The following is a 20,295-nucleotide window of genomic DNA, read 5'->3' as shown; positions in this document are numbered from 1 at the left end:
AATACGATTCTTGCAAGCTAGATAAAATATTAAATATTACCCGAGCTAGAGTCATGCCAACTTCAAAATCTATATTTTCGGATTACAGTCAAAGTATACAGAAATATTCGGACGCATATAGCCCCAACCACTAATAATTCGAACAGCATTTTTTATGTTTTTTACTAAAGATAACAAATACCAATGCATTTTGTCTTAAAGAGAATTTTATTCTCTTAACGACAACGGTAGATAAGAAAAAAATTACCACTATAAATTCGAACGCTGCGTAAAATGATTTACTATCATACTTAAAACAATAATTTAATAAGCATTAGAATTGTGTAACGTCCCCTTTGGCCTGTATTACGCATTTAACCCTTTTTCGTATTGAGTCCCACATCTCTTGCAACTTGGTTTTCAAGTCAGAAATGCTCCTTTGTGGCTCATTTGGAAGTTTGCTTCTTATTAGCCAATCAAAAACCTCCATTTGATTATATTCTAGTCAATTCTTGGTTCGTTCGTCTGCGCCGTCCGAGATATAATTTATTAACTGCATTTCAATCATGTTTTTATTCGATAACAATCGATAACGTTCACACATACAATACGATAACGTAGACGTAATTGTCGACACTGCAGGTGTCAATAATGTAGATTTCAATAATAAAGGTATCTATAATAAAGATGTCAATAATGAAGATGTCAATATTGAATATGACGATAATGAAGATGCCGATAATGTAAATGTCGATATGGATAATGTGGATGTAGATTTCGATAATGTTGAAGTCGATACTGTAGATGTCGATACTTGAGATGTTGAGATGTAAATGTAATTTTCAATAATGTAGATGTCCGAAACAATAGGAGGCCCTCACAGCAAAATTGAACCGAATTGAGAAACTTAGAAAAAAGATTCAGAATATGAAAACGATATGACAAAGTTTCTAGTAAATCAGTACAGTAAGTTTGTCGATAAATTTTTTTGTTTGCATATCTTTAAACTTCGTCTGTTTTTTGTTTGGAAGGTTTTCAATGAGTTTTGAAAGATATTTTTTCTAGAAAATTGATTATCTATGAACTTATATTATGAGCATATATTGGTTACATAAGTTTGTATTGAAGTTGAAGTTGCGGTTATATTCAAAATTTTTTCTTAAAGATTAATGTTACAACTTAATTTTTTGACTGCTTACGATCTAAAAAGGATTGATCTTTATTGGTAAAGGAGTTAGAAATAATATATTTATAATATGATTTTTCGGTTTCGTCTCGCAAACCACAAATTAATACAATATATCATATAGTTGTCAAACTATCAAGAATAGAAGCGAGAGTAGTAGGCAAGGATATAAAGATATTCGATAAGCTTTGGGATCTTTGGGATATTTATACTTGAGTCTACACGAATACGTAATCCTACTTGGATTAGATTATACAAATTTAAAATCTATAAAATCAATAGCTACGAAACGGCATTCATACTGACACAAAAATCAGATAAAACGAACATTGCACAAAACCAATATTACTTTTCCCTTCTTATATAAAAATTTAACTCGATATTGTTTTGTATAAAAATATAATTAATATTTGTTCATTCAGCTTCAATACTTACATCCTCAATAACCGGTTGGAACTTCATAAAAACAGCAAATAGTAGATCCGTTATTGTGTTATAGAATCCTCGTAGTACATTACTTACGCGTCTGATGTAATTAGAAAGATGACTCTCAAAAATTGATATGGCAACTGCCCCTGTGAACGTGAATTTTAACATTGGTGTATTACAAATCTTTTCACAGGTTCGAGCTATATTTTTATTGGCCCGTTTATACATATCCATTGTTTCCTGTAGTTTAGTTGTATGTTTAGCACAATCTGCAATATACGCATCACTTAAGTCTCCACCATAGCTCAATTTAAAAACTCCAGGAGCAATCTTTCGGTCACAAGCCTGTATAAGAGATCTGAAGAACTTTCTCTCCTGTTCAGATAACGCCGCTAAAATATGATTATAATTTAAACAGACTTGTAATACACTGTTATAGACAAATCGAAGAGTATCTTGTTTCTCGAAAATCTTTCGTACTGGGCCTAACACCGAAAATCCAAGACGGGAAAAATGTTGTGCTTGGTCACAAATACTTAAAATGCTTGGATCTATATTACACTCTAGAAGGCCTTTCTTTTTCTTACTACGAGCAAGCAAAAATCGATCCAGCTTTTGATTTAAGGATGGGCTACAACAATTTTTTTGCCATTCATCATAGGATTTTCTCATTTCCTTATCAAACTCTTTTCTTAAGTTTTCAAACTTATTGAGTACGATTAAAGCTTCGGATACATTTGGTAACCATTCAGACGAATTTAATCGATTTCGAAGCCAAGCAAGTCTCTCAATATTGATGCGATAGCCAATAGCCCTTGAAGCATAGTACGGCACCCACGTCTCATGTAATTTGCTGCGATCCATTAAGCTATGTGAAGTTGAGTCCATTTCATTACAAAATAGTAGCCATACCTCTGTAACTTGACGCAAATACGATTTTCTTATTGAGCTGCGGTATGAATAGAAAAGCATCACATTTAGAGATTCGATAGCCTCTTCAACGTTGCATACATGTAGAAAGACATTTGACATAAGTCGTTGCACAGTCTCATCCATGCTTCGAACTGTTCGCCGATATTTAAGAACCTCTTCATACCAATCATTTTTATGCACATTAAGTATTAACTCTTTCGAATCGGTATTTAATGCTGTTAAGGTAGATAAAAACTGGCTTTCAACTAGCTCGGTTGTTTTTTCAAACTCAGGCCCAGTAGTACCTCCAAATTGTGGCTTAGGAATGCTCTCAGCTTCATCCAAACGTCCGAAAACAATCATAGACTCGCATATATCAATGACATCATTTAATCGCTCCATAAAAGCATCAACGTGATTGAAAATCATTGCATTATCTAAATTCCAACCTAAGCTACTATCAAATTTAATATTTTCTTTTGCCATAAAACTATATATTCCTTTATAGGTAAGGCAGCAGTTTAAAGATAAGTTACAAACTTTTATTCCGAATCGAGAACTGCCAGAAAGTATCTTATCCAAGTTAATCATTTCAGTGCAGAACCGAATAATTCTGTTACTTAAATCCCGAAAAAGTCCTGTTATCAAGTCACGTCTATTGTAATGCTCCGAATTTACCCAAATAAAATGTATAAGGTTAATTATCTTTGGTAATAATTGAGATAATACTACAGGGCTGTCAGTAAGATTAATTTCAGCACACGGATCCATAAGTAGGTGTAGATATTTTATATTTGACATAGCCCTTTCCATTTCGTAGCTTGACTCATAAATAAGTTCATCAATTTGTTTAATGTATACAGAGTGAGAATTGCGCAAAATTTTAATGATACTCTGTACATCGACTTGTTCCAACTGGGTATTCAAAGCCTGTAAGACTTCAACTATACCAACCAGAAATTAATACGTCAAATCTTGGTACTAGCAACATACTTACATCGGTAAAGCCAGAATTCATATTCGTCTTCTAACACAACGAAATCATTAGGAACGTTTAATGTCTTATCATTTAAGAGCGTTCGAATTTGTGTTGCCCAAAACACTGAAATGGATTCAAGATTTTTAACAAACTCGGGATCATATGAAATGTTTTCCCTTGGAATTTGTTTAACAATATACGGAACATACAACACAGTCATCCCCGACATTTTAAAATGCATTCCTGTTAAGTAAACTAGAAATTTGTCCAAAGCTTTGCAAAATCGCTGCTTAATATTGTCATCCCATTCTGAATGATTTCGAAATACAGGTGCATACGCTAACTCCAAAACTCGAAGAAGGCAGCCATCAACATCGTTGTGAATGGTTCCAAAATTAACAAAATCGTGAAACGAATCACTGGTAAAGATTTGATTAGGTGATCGAACAAAGTAACTTATATCAAGAATTGGAGCAACTGGAAATCCCAGACAGGCGGTTATAATATTGGAATCGTAAAACACTGTAAGCATTGGCTTACTAGGCTTTAATAACCACATTCTTATTATGTTAAGGGTGTCCTCACTCCAATCACTGTGATCAAGTGAATATAAAATAGTCATTCGTTGCACCATTTCTACTAAATTTTCCAATTCATCTTCCGCGTAAACGGTGGACGATAAATATGTTCGTATTGATTCATTTGACTCTAGATTTTTAATTCCATGACCTAATAATAGAGATCCCAATCTATAAAGTATTTATATGGAAAAAATACTTACCTTCATTATGATAATTGTCAAAGTCATCAAATTGAGGTTCGTTTTCTTCAGTTGCACCAGAAGAGGCCATTCCACTATACATGTTTCTCGATTTGATTTAATGTAAATCATTTAGAACTTAGTTTCTCAAGATTTGAAATACAAGTTGAAAGCTAAATTAGCCTACTTTGAGAATGGAAAATATTTACAAATTTTGGGTATATTAGAAATACTATTATTTAAAGTGGTACAGGTTCGAAATTTGATTATTTAGTGTTTTGTGCAAATTGTGTTCAATTTTTAAGCAATTGGTGCTATAAACTGAAATATTAAAAATATACTTATGTGAATAACACAATTTATATCTCGAACGTTTTAAAGCCCTCAAATTCTGTATTTAGTTTTATGTTATTTTATGCAATTTTGATTTTTGTTAGATTATGGATACCGGCTCCAAATATCCCAAAATTCTTAAAATTTAAGATTAGCTGGAAATAGGGCCATTATGTGAATGCGATTGCATCTCAACCAACCCAATAGGATATGTAGATTATATGCTGAAAATTTCATTAAAATCCATAAAGTAAAACAGAATTTATTAAGAAAAACGATTGTCAAATTGGTCCGTCTGTCCGTATGTGTGAACCCGTCGATCTCAGCATCCATATGAGCTAGAAACTATACATTTTTTTGTATCGAAATGCAGTTAATAAATTATATCTCGTACGTCTTAATAGCTAGAGCCTCCAAATTTTGTTAAAAATTAGTGAATTGAAATCGATACTCCGAATCGATACCTTTCTAGCAAGCTAGCAGTTCTAGAGATCAGCAAGACGTTAGTTATAGTAAAGGATTTAATAAATAGTCAGGTTAATTGTCAATTTAATTACAAATGCAATTTTTCAACTTAAATTCCTTGTATTAGTTCCGATAAAGAAGAAAATAAAGTTGAATCCGAATCGATACATTTCTAGCAAGTTAGCACTCCGAGAAATCAGCAAGACTTTAGTTATAGTAAACCAAATTTCAGAAATAGTCTGGTTAATCGCCAATTTAATTACGAATGAAATTTATCAATTAAAATACTGGTTTTTATAAAGGTAAAAGTAAAGTTGAATCTCAAATCAGTTAAAGATTACCCGAGCTAGAGTCGTGCAAACTTCATACTCCAAATATCCAAATATCGGATGAAAAGTACTTCACGTCCGTAAAATTTAATTTTTGTTTTTATGATAAGTTGTTACACTACTTATTTTGAGTTCCTGACCATGCCGTTCGGACTCAAAAATGCGCCATCCGTTTTCCAACGGGCAGTCATGCGTGCCTTGGGTGACTTGGCCTATTCATACGTGATTGTTTACATGGATGATATCATGATCGTGTCACCCACAGTCGAATTAGGATTGGAAAGGTTGAAAATAGTACTAGACATTCTCACAGATGCTGGATTCATTTTTAATGTTAACAAATGTAGTTTCTTAAAAACAGTCGTTCAATATCTGGGATATGAGGTAAGAGCAGGGGAAATTCGACCAAACTCGCGAAAGATTGTTGCGTTAACATCGTTGCCACCGCCACAGACGGTTTTTGGTGTACGGCAGTTTATTGGCCTTGCATCCTATTTTCGCAAATTCGTACCCGGATTCTCTCAAGTCATAAAGCCGTTGTATTCCCTAACATCAGGAAGGGAAAGTTTTGCGTGGTCTACTGAGTTGGAAAGCATTCGCAAGAAAATTGTGACTATTCTTACAAACGAACCAGTTCTGGTAATATTCGACCCGCAATACCCTATAGAACTACACACCGACGCTAGCTCAATCGGATTTGGTGCCATGCTTTTACATCGAATTAACAATAAGCTTCACTTTGTAGAATATTTTAGTAAAACAACTTCGCCAGCCGAGTCTAGGTACCACATGTCATAATGACATTATATTAACGGAACAGCCCCTAGAAGGAAGCAGACTCATCATGGCACTAAGCGAAGCTATGGTGGGCAGTGCCTCACAGTGGCTAACTCAAATTGCATATCCCGGCATTAAGTGGATTGAATTTAAGGAATTATTCCTCCGCCGCTACGAAAATAGTGAAACGTCGTCGGCAATGTTTCTAAATCTACTAAACAGTCGCCCAACTAACGGCGAATGTCTTGCGGTTTATGCTAGCCGTTTGGTGACCACTTTAACTTCCAATTGGAAAAACAAAAACATCGAAGAAATTGCTGTTTCAATTGTGCTCGCGAATTTAGCCAATGTGGATAACCGCTTGGAACGGATTGTGTTCACGTCAAAAGTTCAAACTAGAAGTGACTTGCAATCCGAACTAGGCGCATTCTCCTTTAAAAAACATCGTAATGTTGACCGTGATGACGACTCCGGACCTGGACCTGACGCCAAGAAGAGGAGAATATTGACAATAGTGTGCCATTTCTGTGGCAAACCAGGACATAAAATTGCTGAGTGCAGAGCCAAAATGCGACAAAAGGGGGACGCGACATCTCAGCGAGACAAGCCAACTGTTACTTGCTTCAAGTGCGGCCAGCCTGGACACTTCGCAAATCAATATCCGAAAAAGGAATCAACAAGTACACAGGGAGCATTCCAACGGAAAACTGTGAACCAGTGCTTTGTACCAGAGCCAACTGGAGTGATGATGCAGCTCGGTGAGACTTACCCAATTTCTTTTGATTCTGGCGCAGAGTGTTCACTCATTAAAGAGAAAATATGTAGTAAGCTAGCTGGTAAGCGTTTTAACAGCATTATCATGCTAAAAGGTATAGGCGATACTGGCATATATAGCACCTTACAAATATTAAGCCAAGTCACCATAAATGAGAACGCACTTCAAATATTGTTCCATGTAGTGCAAGATAATCATTTGAAAAGCGACATTGTTATCGGCCGCGAAATTCTTAAACAAGGATTTAATGTCACTATATCACAAAACAAGTTTAACGTAGTAAAAGCCAAAGCCGTAAATATTTGCTCAATAGATAGGGAACCAGTTGACCTTACAAATCTCGATACCGAATTGCGCGAGGCTGATAAAGACAAACTAATAAAAATGCTTGAGAATTACTCCACTGCACTTGTAAAAGGGGCACCATCTACACGAGTCACGACAGGGGAAATGAAAATTCGCTTGATTGATCCAACCAAAACTGTACAACGCCGGCCCTATAGACTTAGCCCTGAAGAAAGAGACATTGTCCGAGAAAAGTTAAGTGAGTTACTTAAATGCAACATCATTCGACCCAGCTGCTCCCCTTTTGCCAGTCCTATGCTGCTTGTCAAGAAGAAAAATGGTACAGACCGACTTTGTGTCGACTACAGAGAGTTAAACTCTAACACAATCGCAGACAGGTACCCTTTGCCGCTCATTAGCGACCAGATCGCTAGGCTGCGTGGCGCAAATTACTTCACGTGTGTTGATATGGCGAGTGGTTTCCACCAAATTCCTATCCACCCTGATTCCATAGAATACACTGCATTTGTGACCCCGGACGGTCAATATGAGTTCCTGACCATGCCGTTCGGACTCAAAAATGCGCCATCCGTTTTCCAACGGGCAGTCATGCGTGCCTTGGGTGACTTGGCCTATTCATACGTGATTGTTTACATGGATGATATCATGATCGTGTCACCCACAGTCGAATTAGGATTGGAAAGGTTGAAAATAGTACTAGACATTCTCACAGATGCTGGATTCATTTTTAATGTTAACAAATGTAGTTTCTTAAAAACAGTCGTTCAATATCTGGGATATGAGGTAAGAGCAGGGGAAATTCGACCAAACTCGCGAAAGATTGTTGCGTTAACATCGTTGCCACCGCCACAGACGGTTTTTGGTGTACGGCAGTTTATTGGCCTTGCATCCTATTTTCGCAAATTCGTACCCGGATTCTCTCAAGTCATAAAGCCGTTGTATTCCCTAACATCAGGAAGGGAAAGTTTTGCGTGGTCTACTGAGTTGGAAAGCATTCGCAAGAAAATTGTGACTATTCTTACAAACGAACCAGTTCTGGTAATATTCGACCCGCAATACCCTATAGAACTACACACCGACGCTAGCTCAATCGGATTTGGTGCCATGCTTTTACATCGAATTAACAATAAGCTTCACTTTGTAGAATATTTTAGTAAAACAACTTCGCCAGCCGAGTCTAGGTACCACATGTCATAATGACATTATATTAACGGAACAGCCCCTAGAAGGAAGCAGACTCATCATGGCACTAAGCGAAGCTATGGTGGGCAGTGCCTCACAGTGGCTAACTCAAATTGCATATCCCGGCATTAAGTGGATTGAATTTAAGGAATTATTCCTCCGCCGCTACGAAAATAGTGAAACGTCGTCGGCAATGTTTCTAAATCTACTAAACAGTCGCCCAACTAACGGCGAATGTCTTGCGGTTTATGCTAGCCGTTTGGTGACCACTTTAACTTCCAATTGGAAAAACAAAAACATCGAAGAAATTGCTGTTTCAATTGTGCTCGCGCATTTAGCCAATGTGGATAACCGCTTGGAACGGATTGCGTTCACGTCAAAAGTTCAAACTAGAAGTGACTTGCAATCCGAACTAGGCGCATTCTCCTTTAAAAAACATCGTAATGTTGACCGTGATGACGACTCCGGACCTGGACCTGACGCCAAGAAGAGGAGAATATTGACAATAGTGTGCCATTTCTGTGGCAAACCAGGACATAAAATTGCTGAGTGCAGAGCCAAAATGCGACAAAAGGGGGACGCGACATCTCAGCGAGACAAGCCAACTGTTACTTGCTTCAAGTGCGGGCAGCCTGGACACTTCGCAAATCAATGTCCGAAAAAGGAATCAACAAGTACACAGGGAGCATTCCAACGGAAAACTGTGAACCAGTGCTTTGTACCAGAGCCAACTGGAGTGATGATGCAGCTCGGTGAGACTTACCCAATTTCTTTTGATTCTGGCGCAGAGTGTTCACTCATTAAAGAGAAGATATGTAGTAAGCTAGCTGGTAAGCGTTTTAACAGCATTATCATGCTAAAAGGTATAGGCGATACTGGCATATATAGCACCTTACAAATATTAAGCCAAGTCACCATAAATGAGAACGCACTTCAAATATTGTTCCATGTAGTGCAAGATAATCATTTGAAAAGCAACATTGTTATCGGCCGCGAAATTCTTAAACAAGGATTTAATGTCACTATATCACAAAACAAGTTTAACGTAGTAAAAGCCAAAGCCGTAAATATTTGCTCAATAGATAGGGAACCAGTTGACCTTACAAATCTCGATACCGAATTGCGCGAGGCTGATAAAGACAAACTAATAAAAATGCTTGAGAATTACTCCACTGCACTTGTAAAAGGGGCACCATCTACACGAGTCACGACAGGGGAAAAGAAAATTCGCTTGATTGATCCAACCAAAACTGTACAACGCCGGCCCTATAGACTTAGCCCTGAAGAAAGAGACATTGTCCGAGAAAAGTTAAGTGAGTTACTTAAATGCAACATCATTCGACCCAGCTGCTCCCCTTTTGCCACCTGTGTCCAAGCTGAAATAAGAACCACCTCAGACGCTCCAATTTATACGAAATATTACCCTTATCCCATGTCTTTACAACGAGAAGTAGAAGCACAAATATAAAAACTGCTAGACGACGACATAATTCGCCCCTCTCGTTCTCCATATAACTCTACTGTAATAATAGTACCAAAAAAGTTAGACGCATCAGGTGAAAAGAATTATAGATTATTCATTGACTATAGGAAGTTAAATTCCGTAACCATCGCCGATCGGTATCCCATACCAGCTAGGTGACAACAAAATATTCTCCGTACTTGATTTGAAAAGCGGATTTCATCAGATCCTATTAAGAGAAAAGGACATAGAGAAAACTGCCTTCTCCATATAAAAATGGAAAATATGAGTTTAAACGACTCCCCTTTGGTTTAAAAAACGCGCCATCCATATTTCAAAGAGCCTTAGATGACATACTAAGGCAACACATAGGAAAAATCTGTTATGTTTACATAGACAATATAGTCGTGTTCAGCAAAGATGAAAAATCCCATCTAGATCACCTCGAAACAATATTATGGAATATTGCTCCACGAAGCTAACATAAAATGCCAAATAGACAAATGCGAATTTTTTAAAACTAGAGTAGAATTTTTAGGTTTTGTTATTTCAGATAAAGGCATAGAAACTAACAAAAAAAGGTAGAAGCAATTGCCAACTATCCACCACCAAACACGCTTAAACAACTTCGGTCATTTCTCGGCCTATCCGGCTACTATCGCCGTTTCATCAAAGATTATGCAAAATTAGCAAAACCTCTCACCTCGTTGTTACGTGGTGAGGACGGCAGAATATCGAAGCAAGCTTCAAATATGATATCCATAAAATTAGATTCAGTTGCCCTAGAGGCATTTAATAAATTGAAAAGTTCATTAATATCAGACGATGTTATTCTCAAATATCCCGACTTCAAAAAAGAATTTCACTTGACTACCGAAGCATCGAATCACGCAATCGGTGCAGTTCTCTGCCAAGACGGACACCCTATTTCTTTCATATCTAGAACATTGTGTAAAGCAGAAAAAAATTACGCAACAAATGAAAAAGAAATGTTAGCTATCGTTTGGGCTCTAAAGTCCCTCAAGAATTACCTTTACGGAAATTCAAATGTCAAAATATTCACAGACCACCAACCTCTTACACATTGCCTTAGTAGTTGGCATGGGAACGCCAAAATTAAAAGGCGGAAGGCAATCTTAGACGAATACGACTACCAGCTAGTTTACAAGCCAGGTAAAGAAACCCAACCAGAACCCCTAACCAATTAAATAACCAAATAAATTCAATGACAGCCACCATTCATAGTGCAGATAGTTCAAGCCATCATTTGATACCAAGCCTTGAAGCCCCTATCAACGTTTATAAGAAATAAATCATAATTGCAAAGGAAAACAGGGAAACTTACGAATTTAGCATTCCGTTCCCCACATTCCATAGACACTACATCGCGAAAGAACAATTTTCCGAAACCGACCTTATCAGCTTACTAAAAAAGTACTTAAGCCCATCCGTCATAAACGGAATTCTCACAACTTAAGATATCATGGCCAAGCTACAGAATATCTACCCGTCTCACTTCAATACTTTCAAGATACGATTTTCGCAGAACAGAATTATAGATTTAGAAAAAGACTCGGATCAAGAGGAAGAAATATTAAAAACACACAATAGAGCACATAGAAACGCATACAAAAGCCAAAAACAGATCGCGGAAAAGTACTACTTCCCAAGAATGAAAGCCAAAATTACAAACATAGTAAAACAATGTAGGGTTTGCAAAGAAGAAAAATACGGTAGACGACCAACAAACCCAAGTCTGAAGGAAACACCGATACCAGAGTATCCAGGCCACATCATTCACATAGACATTTATTCTACCGAAAAGCACCTCGTGCTCACTGCAATAGACAAATTCTCAAAGCTTGCGCAAGGTTATATAGAATTATAAAATCTAAAGCTATAGAAGATATCAGACAACCTTTACATGAAATACTTTTCTACTATGGAGTACCAAAATTTGTAGTAGTAGATAACGAAAAATTACTTAATTCGGCTTCCATCTCTTTCATGATGAGAGATCAGCTCAACATTGAAGTTTTCAAAGTACCACCATATAAGAGTTCAGTAAACGGACAGATAGAACGACTACACTCCACTTTATCAGAAATAATGAGATGTCTTAAAAGAGAAGGCAAAGATAGAAACTTCGCAGATCTCCTGCAAAGAGCTATTTACGAGTATAACAATTTCATACATTCAGTCACTAAACAACGCCCACTAGATATTTTTTTTGGCAGAAAGATTACCACAGACCCCGAACAATTCGAACAAGCACGCAAAAATAACATAACAAAACTAAAAGAACAGCAGACCAAAGACCTAAAATATCAACACACGACTAGGATCTAAACTTTCCTCCAGATACAAAAAAGAAATAGTTAAAGAAGACAACGGCACGACCATAAAAACAGAGTCAGGAAAAATAGTACATAAAAGCAGTAGTAATCCCAATACAGACACGAGTGGAAATGACTAATTATACAAATAGTCACATACTCACCCTTCATGACGGATTAGGTAAAATAACTAACTCCTCGACCAGGATAATTCATCTGATAGACGTATTACAACTAAAAAAGGCTTTGGACAAACTTGCAAATCACATAGACACAGAATTAAAGTCGTCCGATTTACATCATACTCTACATTTCGAAGTAGAACAGTCAAAATCAATATTTCACTCTTTATTATACGCAAATAAGACTAGACACACAAGATCCAAAAATGCTTTAGGCACAGCCTGGAAATTTATGGCCGGCTCTCCTGACCACGATGACTTAGTCGCTATAGAAGATAACCTAAATAAACTCATTCAGAATATTAACCAACAAACCATCATAAACACACAATTTCAACAACGAATAAATAATCTCACTCAAATTAACAATATTTTAACCAACGCCATCCAAAAACATTCGTACCCTACTAACAATTTAGATACTAACATACAAATACAAATCCGTCTGATTAAAGAGGAAATAACAAACATAAAATACGCCATACAATGGGCTAAACTAAACATAGTAAACAGCATCCTCTTAAATGATAAAGATTTAGACTTAATACAAAAAGAAATAAATAAAGCTGAAATAGATCTAACAATAGAAGAGATGCTAGAGTTAGCAGACGTATCCGTCTTACATAATAATACCATCATCTTATATGTTGTCAAAATTCCTAATCTAGAAAATATAAATTATGAGAATATAATTATTAGACCTGTAATTAAAGACAATACAATTGTAAACTTACAATTCAAAGAAATTTTCAAATATAAAAACACAATGTTAGGATTAAGAAACAGCTATAAAACTTATAGCAACATAAAAATTTGTAATCAAAAAGATTTAATAGATTTAAGAGAAAACGATTGCATACCCAAATTAATGTTAGGAGAAGATGCAAAATGCGACTACAGCAACGCAGACCACATCGAAAGCTTAGAAGATATCCAAGAAGTCATCATACTACTTAACAACTTCCAAGGCAGAATAAAGTGGGAGGACACTGATCAAATTGTCCAAGGCACTTTACTTATAAAATACCACAACTGCTCTATCACGATCGATGACCGAATATTCTCCAATACAAAAGAAACACTAATCAACCTCAAAACCCCGATTATACAAATATCGGTATCCGAGGCCAAACGCTTGTCTAAAAACGCCTCAGTCTAAAAACATTACATAATCTTCAAATAAATAACACCAAGCACTTAAATCTGTTACAAACCCACTCCGCTACCAACAGCATTGGTCTATTAGCATTGCTTGTAGTGTTAGTCTCAAAAAGGCGAGCTAACAAAAAAGAAGTAATCCTACAAATCGCTTCCGAAATTCCAAACACCGTCAATCACCCAATCACCAACACTTTCGAACATCTTCCAAATCTTCAAATCACCAACATCCCGTTTTTCCGACACTTGAGGAAAACTGTCAAATTGAGGGTGGAAGAGTTAACGTAAGCAAAGTCAAAAGCAGTTCAACGCCCTGCAACACGCGCTGCGCCAAAAATACTGACCTACGGTCTGCATTGCATCCGCTCCAAGCAGCAAAACAATTCTTAAGAATTATGGTTACGAGAGCAACACGCGCAACCGCTGGTGCAACCGCTGGCGCATCCGCTGTAGTCGATATTTAAGCCACCTAACAGTGTAATAGAGTTTTAGTTTTCATTTTGATAATCGAATAAATAAGTCGCTTTGCTGCGACAAAGTAATCGAAACAAAACGTTTTTTTAACTGGCGCCCGAGAAGGGACCAGCGCGTACAATAGAATACCCAGTTTCTAAGTGCGTAATCGGTATAACAATATAGCCCAAGTGTTTATACGTTGATACCGTCGCTGGTTCAAATAATTCTCACAGTGAAACTCCCATAAATTCATTTGTGGCTGTGAAATTATTAACAAAATTAAGCACGACAATAAAACAATTATTAAGTGTAAAATAAAAAGCACAAAAATAACTCAATTATTACGTGCCAAGCAGCAACCGTCAAGGCTACAAAACCCGCTCCTAGCCACCCACTGGATGAAGTGAAGACCTCGAAACCTGAGTAGGACATCAAGACACCCAAAAAGGAGACATTCGACCTTCCGCAGAGGATGACCATAGCTGCTATTATATTGTAAGTTAAAATAAAAAATTGTAAAAAAAAAAAAAAAATTGTGTTTCAAAGAATATATCAATTAAGTAATCAAAAACTGAATTAAAAAAAAAAAAATAAACATTTTGTTTCAAAGAATAGATCAATTAAGTAATCAAAACCTGAATTAAAAAAGTAAATATTTTGTTTCAAAGAATAGATGAAATAAGTGATCATAAACGGAAAAAAGAAAATTATAATAACAGTTAATCATGGCAAACCCAAGTAACTTAATAAGACCACATTGTTGTCCGATGATGCGTCATCCTCCAGATCAGCACCCCCCAATAACACCCAAATGAATATAGACCAATTAACACAATTAATTTCGAATATTGTCATCGAGACTCTAGCAATAAACAATACAGCTGAATCAATCAGACCAAGCCCTTTCGACGCCCCTGACGTATCAATCAGACCTGAATATAGTAATAGAATATCCGAATTAGACAAGGTTCCAGATATAGTCAAAGGTTTAAGAGAATTCAATGGAAATCCAGCTGAGTTTAGCTCCTGGAAGAAGAGTGTTGACAGAATAATGGAAATTTATACAGGACAGGAAGGCAGCCCTAGATATTTCGGCATCCTTCATACAATAAGAAACAAAATAACCGGACTAGCAGATACAGCATTAGAATCTTACAGCGTACCACTCGACTGGAGTGCCATTACTAAGTGTCTGACTCTCAATTACGCTGATAAGAGGGATATAACAGCCCTAGAATATCAGATGACTGGACTGACTCAAGGTAATCAATCTGTTGAATAATTCCATTCAGTCGTTTATAAACATTTGTCACTTATTCTTAACAAAGTGGGTTGTATGAATGCGACCAGGGAATCTGAGCGATTACTGACTAAAGTATATCGTGATAAGGCACTTGACACCTTCGTAAGAGGTCTCCAAGGTGATCTCCCTAGACTTCTAGGAATTAAAGAACCCACCGACTTGCCACAAGCCCTTCATTTATGCCTCAAGTTAAAAAATCAAAAGTATGTAGCCTCCCAAGCCAACTAAAAAGGCTGTATGCAATCATTTCGAGCTCCTCCAATAACACAAAATAACATTCCACGTCAACCAATTGAATCTTATAGGCCAAACCCCAGTTTTTAACAAAATAAAATAACACCTTATGGACAGCAGTTCAAGTTACAGCCAAGTTACACCTTCCCAATAGCACACCCTCGTCCGTCCGGACAACAATTCTTTCAACAGCCAAACTACAGTTATCCTGTAGCACCCCCTCGTCCGTCTGGACCAAAACCTTACCCTCGTCCCGAACCCATGGACGTAGACAAGTCCATGCACACGAAGCAGGTTAATTATATTAATCGCCCAAATTTCGATATAGGAAAACGTCCTCCATACAACACAGGACCAGAACTAAAAAAAATACGAAATTATAATATAGAAACCGCCGAAGAAAACGAAAATCAAATTCACATTGTACAACAAAGACAGGCAGAACTGGAACAATACGGTAACGAACACTATGCAGACGTAGAAAATCTAGCCGACAATTCATCACACGAGTACGAATACTCGGGTGAAGATTATCAAGTTGGACATTCAGACATACATTTTTTAGAATAAAGTCCTCCTCACTTCCATACTTTGAGTGCAAGCTTGGAGGAGGAAAGACCCTGAAAATTTTAATTGACACTGGCTCGAACAATAATTATATCAAACCAAATTTAGTAGGAAACCCAAAAGAAAATATAGAACCATTCGATGCAATCTCTGTAGGAGGTAACATAAAAATAACACAGCACATAGAAGCAAATTTGTTTGACATCAAAGACGTAGGAATTAAATTCTTTCTAATGCCGACTCTAAAATCTTTCGATGCCATTCTAGGAAACTATAGTCTTAAGCAGCTAAATGCAGTAATCTTTTTTAACGACAACATTATGACTTTAAAGAACAAATACAATATTCCAATCAAAGAAAAACGAATACAAGCAGTTAATAATTTAAATATTAGAACCGAACACATGTCTACAATTCACTAGCATTACAAACTTAACAAAGAAATTCTCGAGCTTATTTTTAAAACCCAATGACAGATTATCATTTACCACCTGTGTCCAAGCTGAAATAAGAACCACCTCAGACGCTCCAATTTATACGAAATATTACCCTTATCCCATGTCTTTACAACGAGAAGTAGAAGCACAAATATAAAAACTGTTAGACGACGACATAATTCGCCCCTCTCGTTCTCCATATAACTCTACTGTAATAATAGTACCAAAAAAGTTAGACGCATCAGGTGAAAAGAATTATAGATTATTCATTGACTATAGGAAGTTAAATTCCGTAACCATCGCCGATCGGTATCCCATACCAGCTAGGTGACAACAAAATATTCTCCGTACTTGATTTGAAAAGCGGATTTCATCAGATCCTATTAAGAGAAAAGGACATAGAGAAAACTGCCTTCTCCATATAAAAATGGAAAATATGAGTTTAAACGACTCCCCTTTGGTTTAAAAAACGCGCCATCCATATTTCAAAGAGCCTTAGATGACATACTAAGGCAACACATAGGAAAAATCTGCTATGTTTACATAGACAATATAGTCGTGTTCAGCAAAGATGAAAAATCCCATCTAGATCACCTCGAAACAATATTATGGAATATTGCTCCACGAAGCTAACATAAAATGCCAAATAGACAAATGCGAATTTTTTAAAACTAGAGTAGAATTTTTAGGTTTTGTTATTTCAGATAAAGGCATAGAAACTAACAAAAAAAGGTAGAAGCAATTGCCAACTATCCACCACCAAACACGCTTAAACAACTTCGGTCATTTCTCGGCCTATCCGGCTACTATCGCCGTTTCATCAAAGATTATGCAAAATTAGCAAAACCTCTCACCTCGTTGTTACGTGGTGAGGACGGCAGAATATCGAAGCAAGCTTCAAATATGATATCCATAAAATTAGATTCAGTTGCCCTAGAGGCATTTAATAAATTGAAAAGTTCATTAATATCAGACGATGTTATTCTCAAATATCCCGACTTCAAAAAAGAATTTCACTTGACTACCGAAGCATCGAATCACGCAATCGGTGCAGTTCTCTGCCAAGACGGACACCCTATTTCTTTCATATCTAGAACATTGTGTAAAGCAGAAAAAAATTACGCAACAAATGAAAAAGAAATGTTAGCTATCGTTTGGGCTCTAAAGTCCCTCAAGAATTACCTTTACGGAAATTCAAATGTCAAAATATTCACAGACCACCAACCTCTTACACATTGCCTTAGTAGTTGGCATGGGAACGCCAAAATTAAAAGGTGGAAGGCAATCTTAGACGAATACGACTACCAGCTAGTTTACAAGCCAGGTAAAGAAACCCAACCAGAACCCCTAACCAATTAAATAACCAAATAAATTCAATGACAGCCACCATTCATAGTGCAGATAGTTCAAGCCATCATTTGATACCAAGCCTTGAAGCCCCTATCAACGTTTATAAGAAATAAATCATAATTGCAAAGGAAAACAGGGAAACTTACGAATTTAGCATTCCGTTCCCCACATTCCATAGACACTACATCGCGAAAGAACAATTTTCCGAAACCGACCTTATCAGCTTACTAAAAAAGTACTTAAGCCCATCCGTCATAAACGGAATTCTCACAACTTAAGATATCATGGCCAAGCTACAGAATATCTACCCGTCTCACTTCAATACTTTCAAGATACGATTTTCGCAGAACAGAATTATAGATTTAGAAAAAGACTCGGATCAAGAGGAAGAAATATTAAAAACACACAATAGAGCACATAGAAACGCATACAAAAGCCAAAAACAGATCGCGGAAAAGTACTACTTCCCAAGAATGAAAGCCAAAATTACAAACATAGTAAAACAATGTAGGGTTTGCAAAGAAGAAAAATACGGTAGACGACCAACAAACCCAAGTCTGAAGGAAACACCGATACCAGAGTATCCAGGCCACATCATTCACATAGACATTTATTCTACCGAAAAGCACCTCGTGCTCACTGCAATAGACAAATTCTCAAAGCTTGCGCAAGGTTATATAGAATTATAAAATCTAAAGCTATAGAAGATATCAGACAACCTTTACATGAAATACTTTTCTACTATGGAGTACCAAAATTTGTAGTAGTAGATAACGAAAAATTACTTAATTCGGCTTCCATCTCTTTCATGATGAGAGATCAGCTCAACATTTAAGTTTTCAAAGTACCACCATATAAGAGTTCAGTAAACGGACAGATAGAACGACTACACTCCACTTTATCAGAAATAATGAGATGTCTTAAAAGAGAAGGCAAAGATAGAAACTTCGCAGATCTCCTGCAAAGAGCTATTTACGAGTATAACAATTTCATACATTCAGTCACTAAACAACGCCCACTAGATATTTTTTTTGGCAGAAAGATTACCACAGACCCCGAACAATTCGAACAAGCACGCAAAAATAACATAACAAAACTAAAAGAACAGCAGACCAAAGACCTAAAATATCAACACACGACTAGGATCTAAACTTTCCTCCAGATACAAAAAAGAAATAGTTAAAGAAGACAACGGCACGACCATAAAAACAGAGTCAGGAAAAATAGTACATAAAAGCAGTAGTAATCCCAATACAGACACGAGTGGAAATGACTAATTATACAAATAGTCACATACTCACCCTTCATGACGGATTAGGTAAAATAACTAACTCCTCGACCAGGATAATTCATCTGATAGACGTATTACAACTAAAAAAGGCTTTGGACAAACTTGCAAATCACATAGACACAGAATTAAAGTCGTCCGATTTACATCATACTCTACATTTCGAAGTAGAACAGTCAAAATCAATATTTCATTCTTTATTATACGCAAATAACACTAGACACACAAGATCCAAAAATGCTTTAGGCACAGCCTGGAAATTTATGGCCGGCTCTCCTGACCACGATGACTTAGTCGCTATAGAAGATAACCTAAATAAACTCATTCAGAATACTAACCAACAAACCATCATAAACACACAATTTCAACAACGAATAAATAATCTCACTCAAATTAACAATATTTTAACCAACGCCATCCAAAAACATTCGTACCCTACTAACAATTACTACTAACAAATAGATACTAACATACAAATACAAATCCGTCTGATTAAAGAGGAAATAACAAACATAAAATACGCCATACAATGGGCTAAACTAAACATAGTAAACAGCATCCTCTTAAATGATAAAGATTTAGACTTAATACAAAAAGAAATAAATAAAGCTGAAATAGATCTAACAATAGAAGAGATGCTAGAGTTAGCAGACGTATCCGTCTTACATAATAATACCATCATCTTATATGTTGTCAAAATTCCTAATCTAGAAAATATAAATTATGAGAATATAATTATTAGACCTGTAATTAAAGACAATACAATTGTAAACTTACAATTCAAAGAAATTTTCAAATATAAAAACACAATGTTAGGATTAAGAAACAGCTGTAAAACTTATAGCAACATAAAAATTTGTAATCAAAAAGATTTAATAGATTTAAGAGAAAACGATTGCATACCCAAATTAATGTTAGGAGAAGATGCAAAATGCGACTACAGCAACGCAGACCACATCGAAAGCTTAGAAGATATCCAAGAAGTCATCATACTACTTAACAACTTCCAAGGCAGAATAAAGTGGGAGGACACTGATCAAATTGTCCAAGGCACTTTACTTATAAAATACCACAACTGCTCTATCACGATCGATGACCGAATATTCTCCA

The 20,295-nt window shown here is 36.4% G+C and overlaps 1 protein-coding gene across 2 annotated transcripts; it reads right to left on the bottom strand.

The window, feature by feature from the left end:
• Positions 1 to 343: 343 nt before the first annotated feature.
• LOC111601857 (dynein heavy chain 2, axonemal-like) lies at positions 344 to 4,405 on the bottom strand. 2 transcript variants are annotated; one of them, XM_030224293.1, is made up of 4 exons: positions 4,267 to 4,405; positions 3,504 to 4,214; positions 1,601 to 3,450; positions 344 to 655 (listed from the first exon to the last, which is right to left on the bottom strand). In XM_030224293.1, exons 1-4 carry the CDS (start codon positions 4,346 to 4,348, stop codon positions 485 to 487), a joined length of 2,814 nt encoding a protein of 937 aa, XP_030080153.1. In that variant the 5' UTR covers positions 4,349 to 4,405; the 3' UTR covers positions 344 to 484. The 2 variants fall into 2 exon arrangements, with proteins under 2 accessions (XP_030080153.1, XP_030080154.1); XM_030224294.1 differs by having other exon boundaries at positions 3,504 to 4,193.
• Between the last annotated feature and the right edge of the window lie 15,890 nt (positions 4,406 to 20,295).

The sequence above is a fragment of the Drosophila hydei genome, unplaced genomic scaffold (genome assembly GCF_003285905.1).
Source record: "Drosophila hydei strain 15085-1641.00,03,60 unplaced genomic scaffold, DhydRS2 tig00000463-arrow-arrow-pilon, whole genome shotgun sequence".
NCBI lineage: Eukaryota > Metazoa > Arthropoda > Insecta > Diptera > Drosophilidae > Drosophila > Drosophila hydei.
The sequence above is the reverse complement of the archived record's forward strand: the minus strand, read 5'-3'. Positions and strand labels throughout refer to the sequence as shown.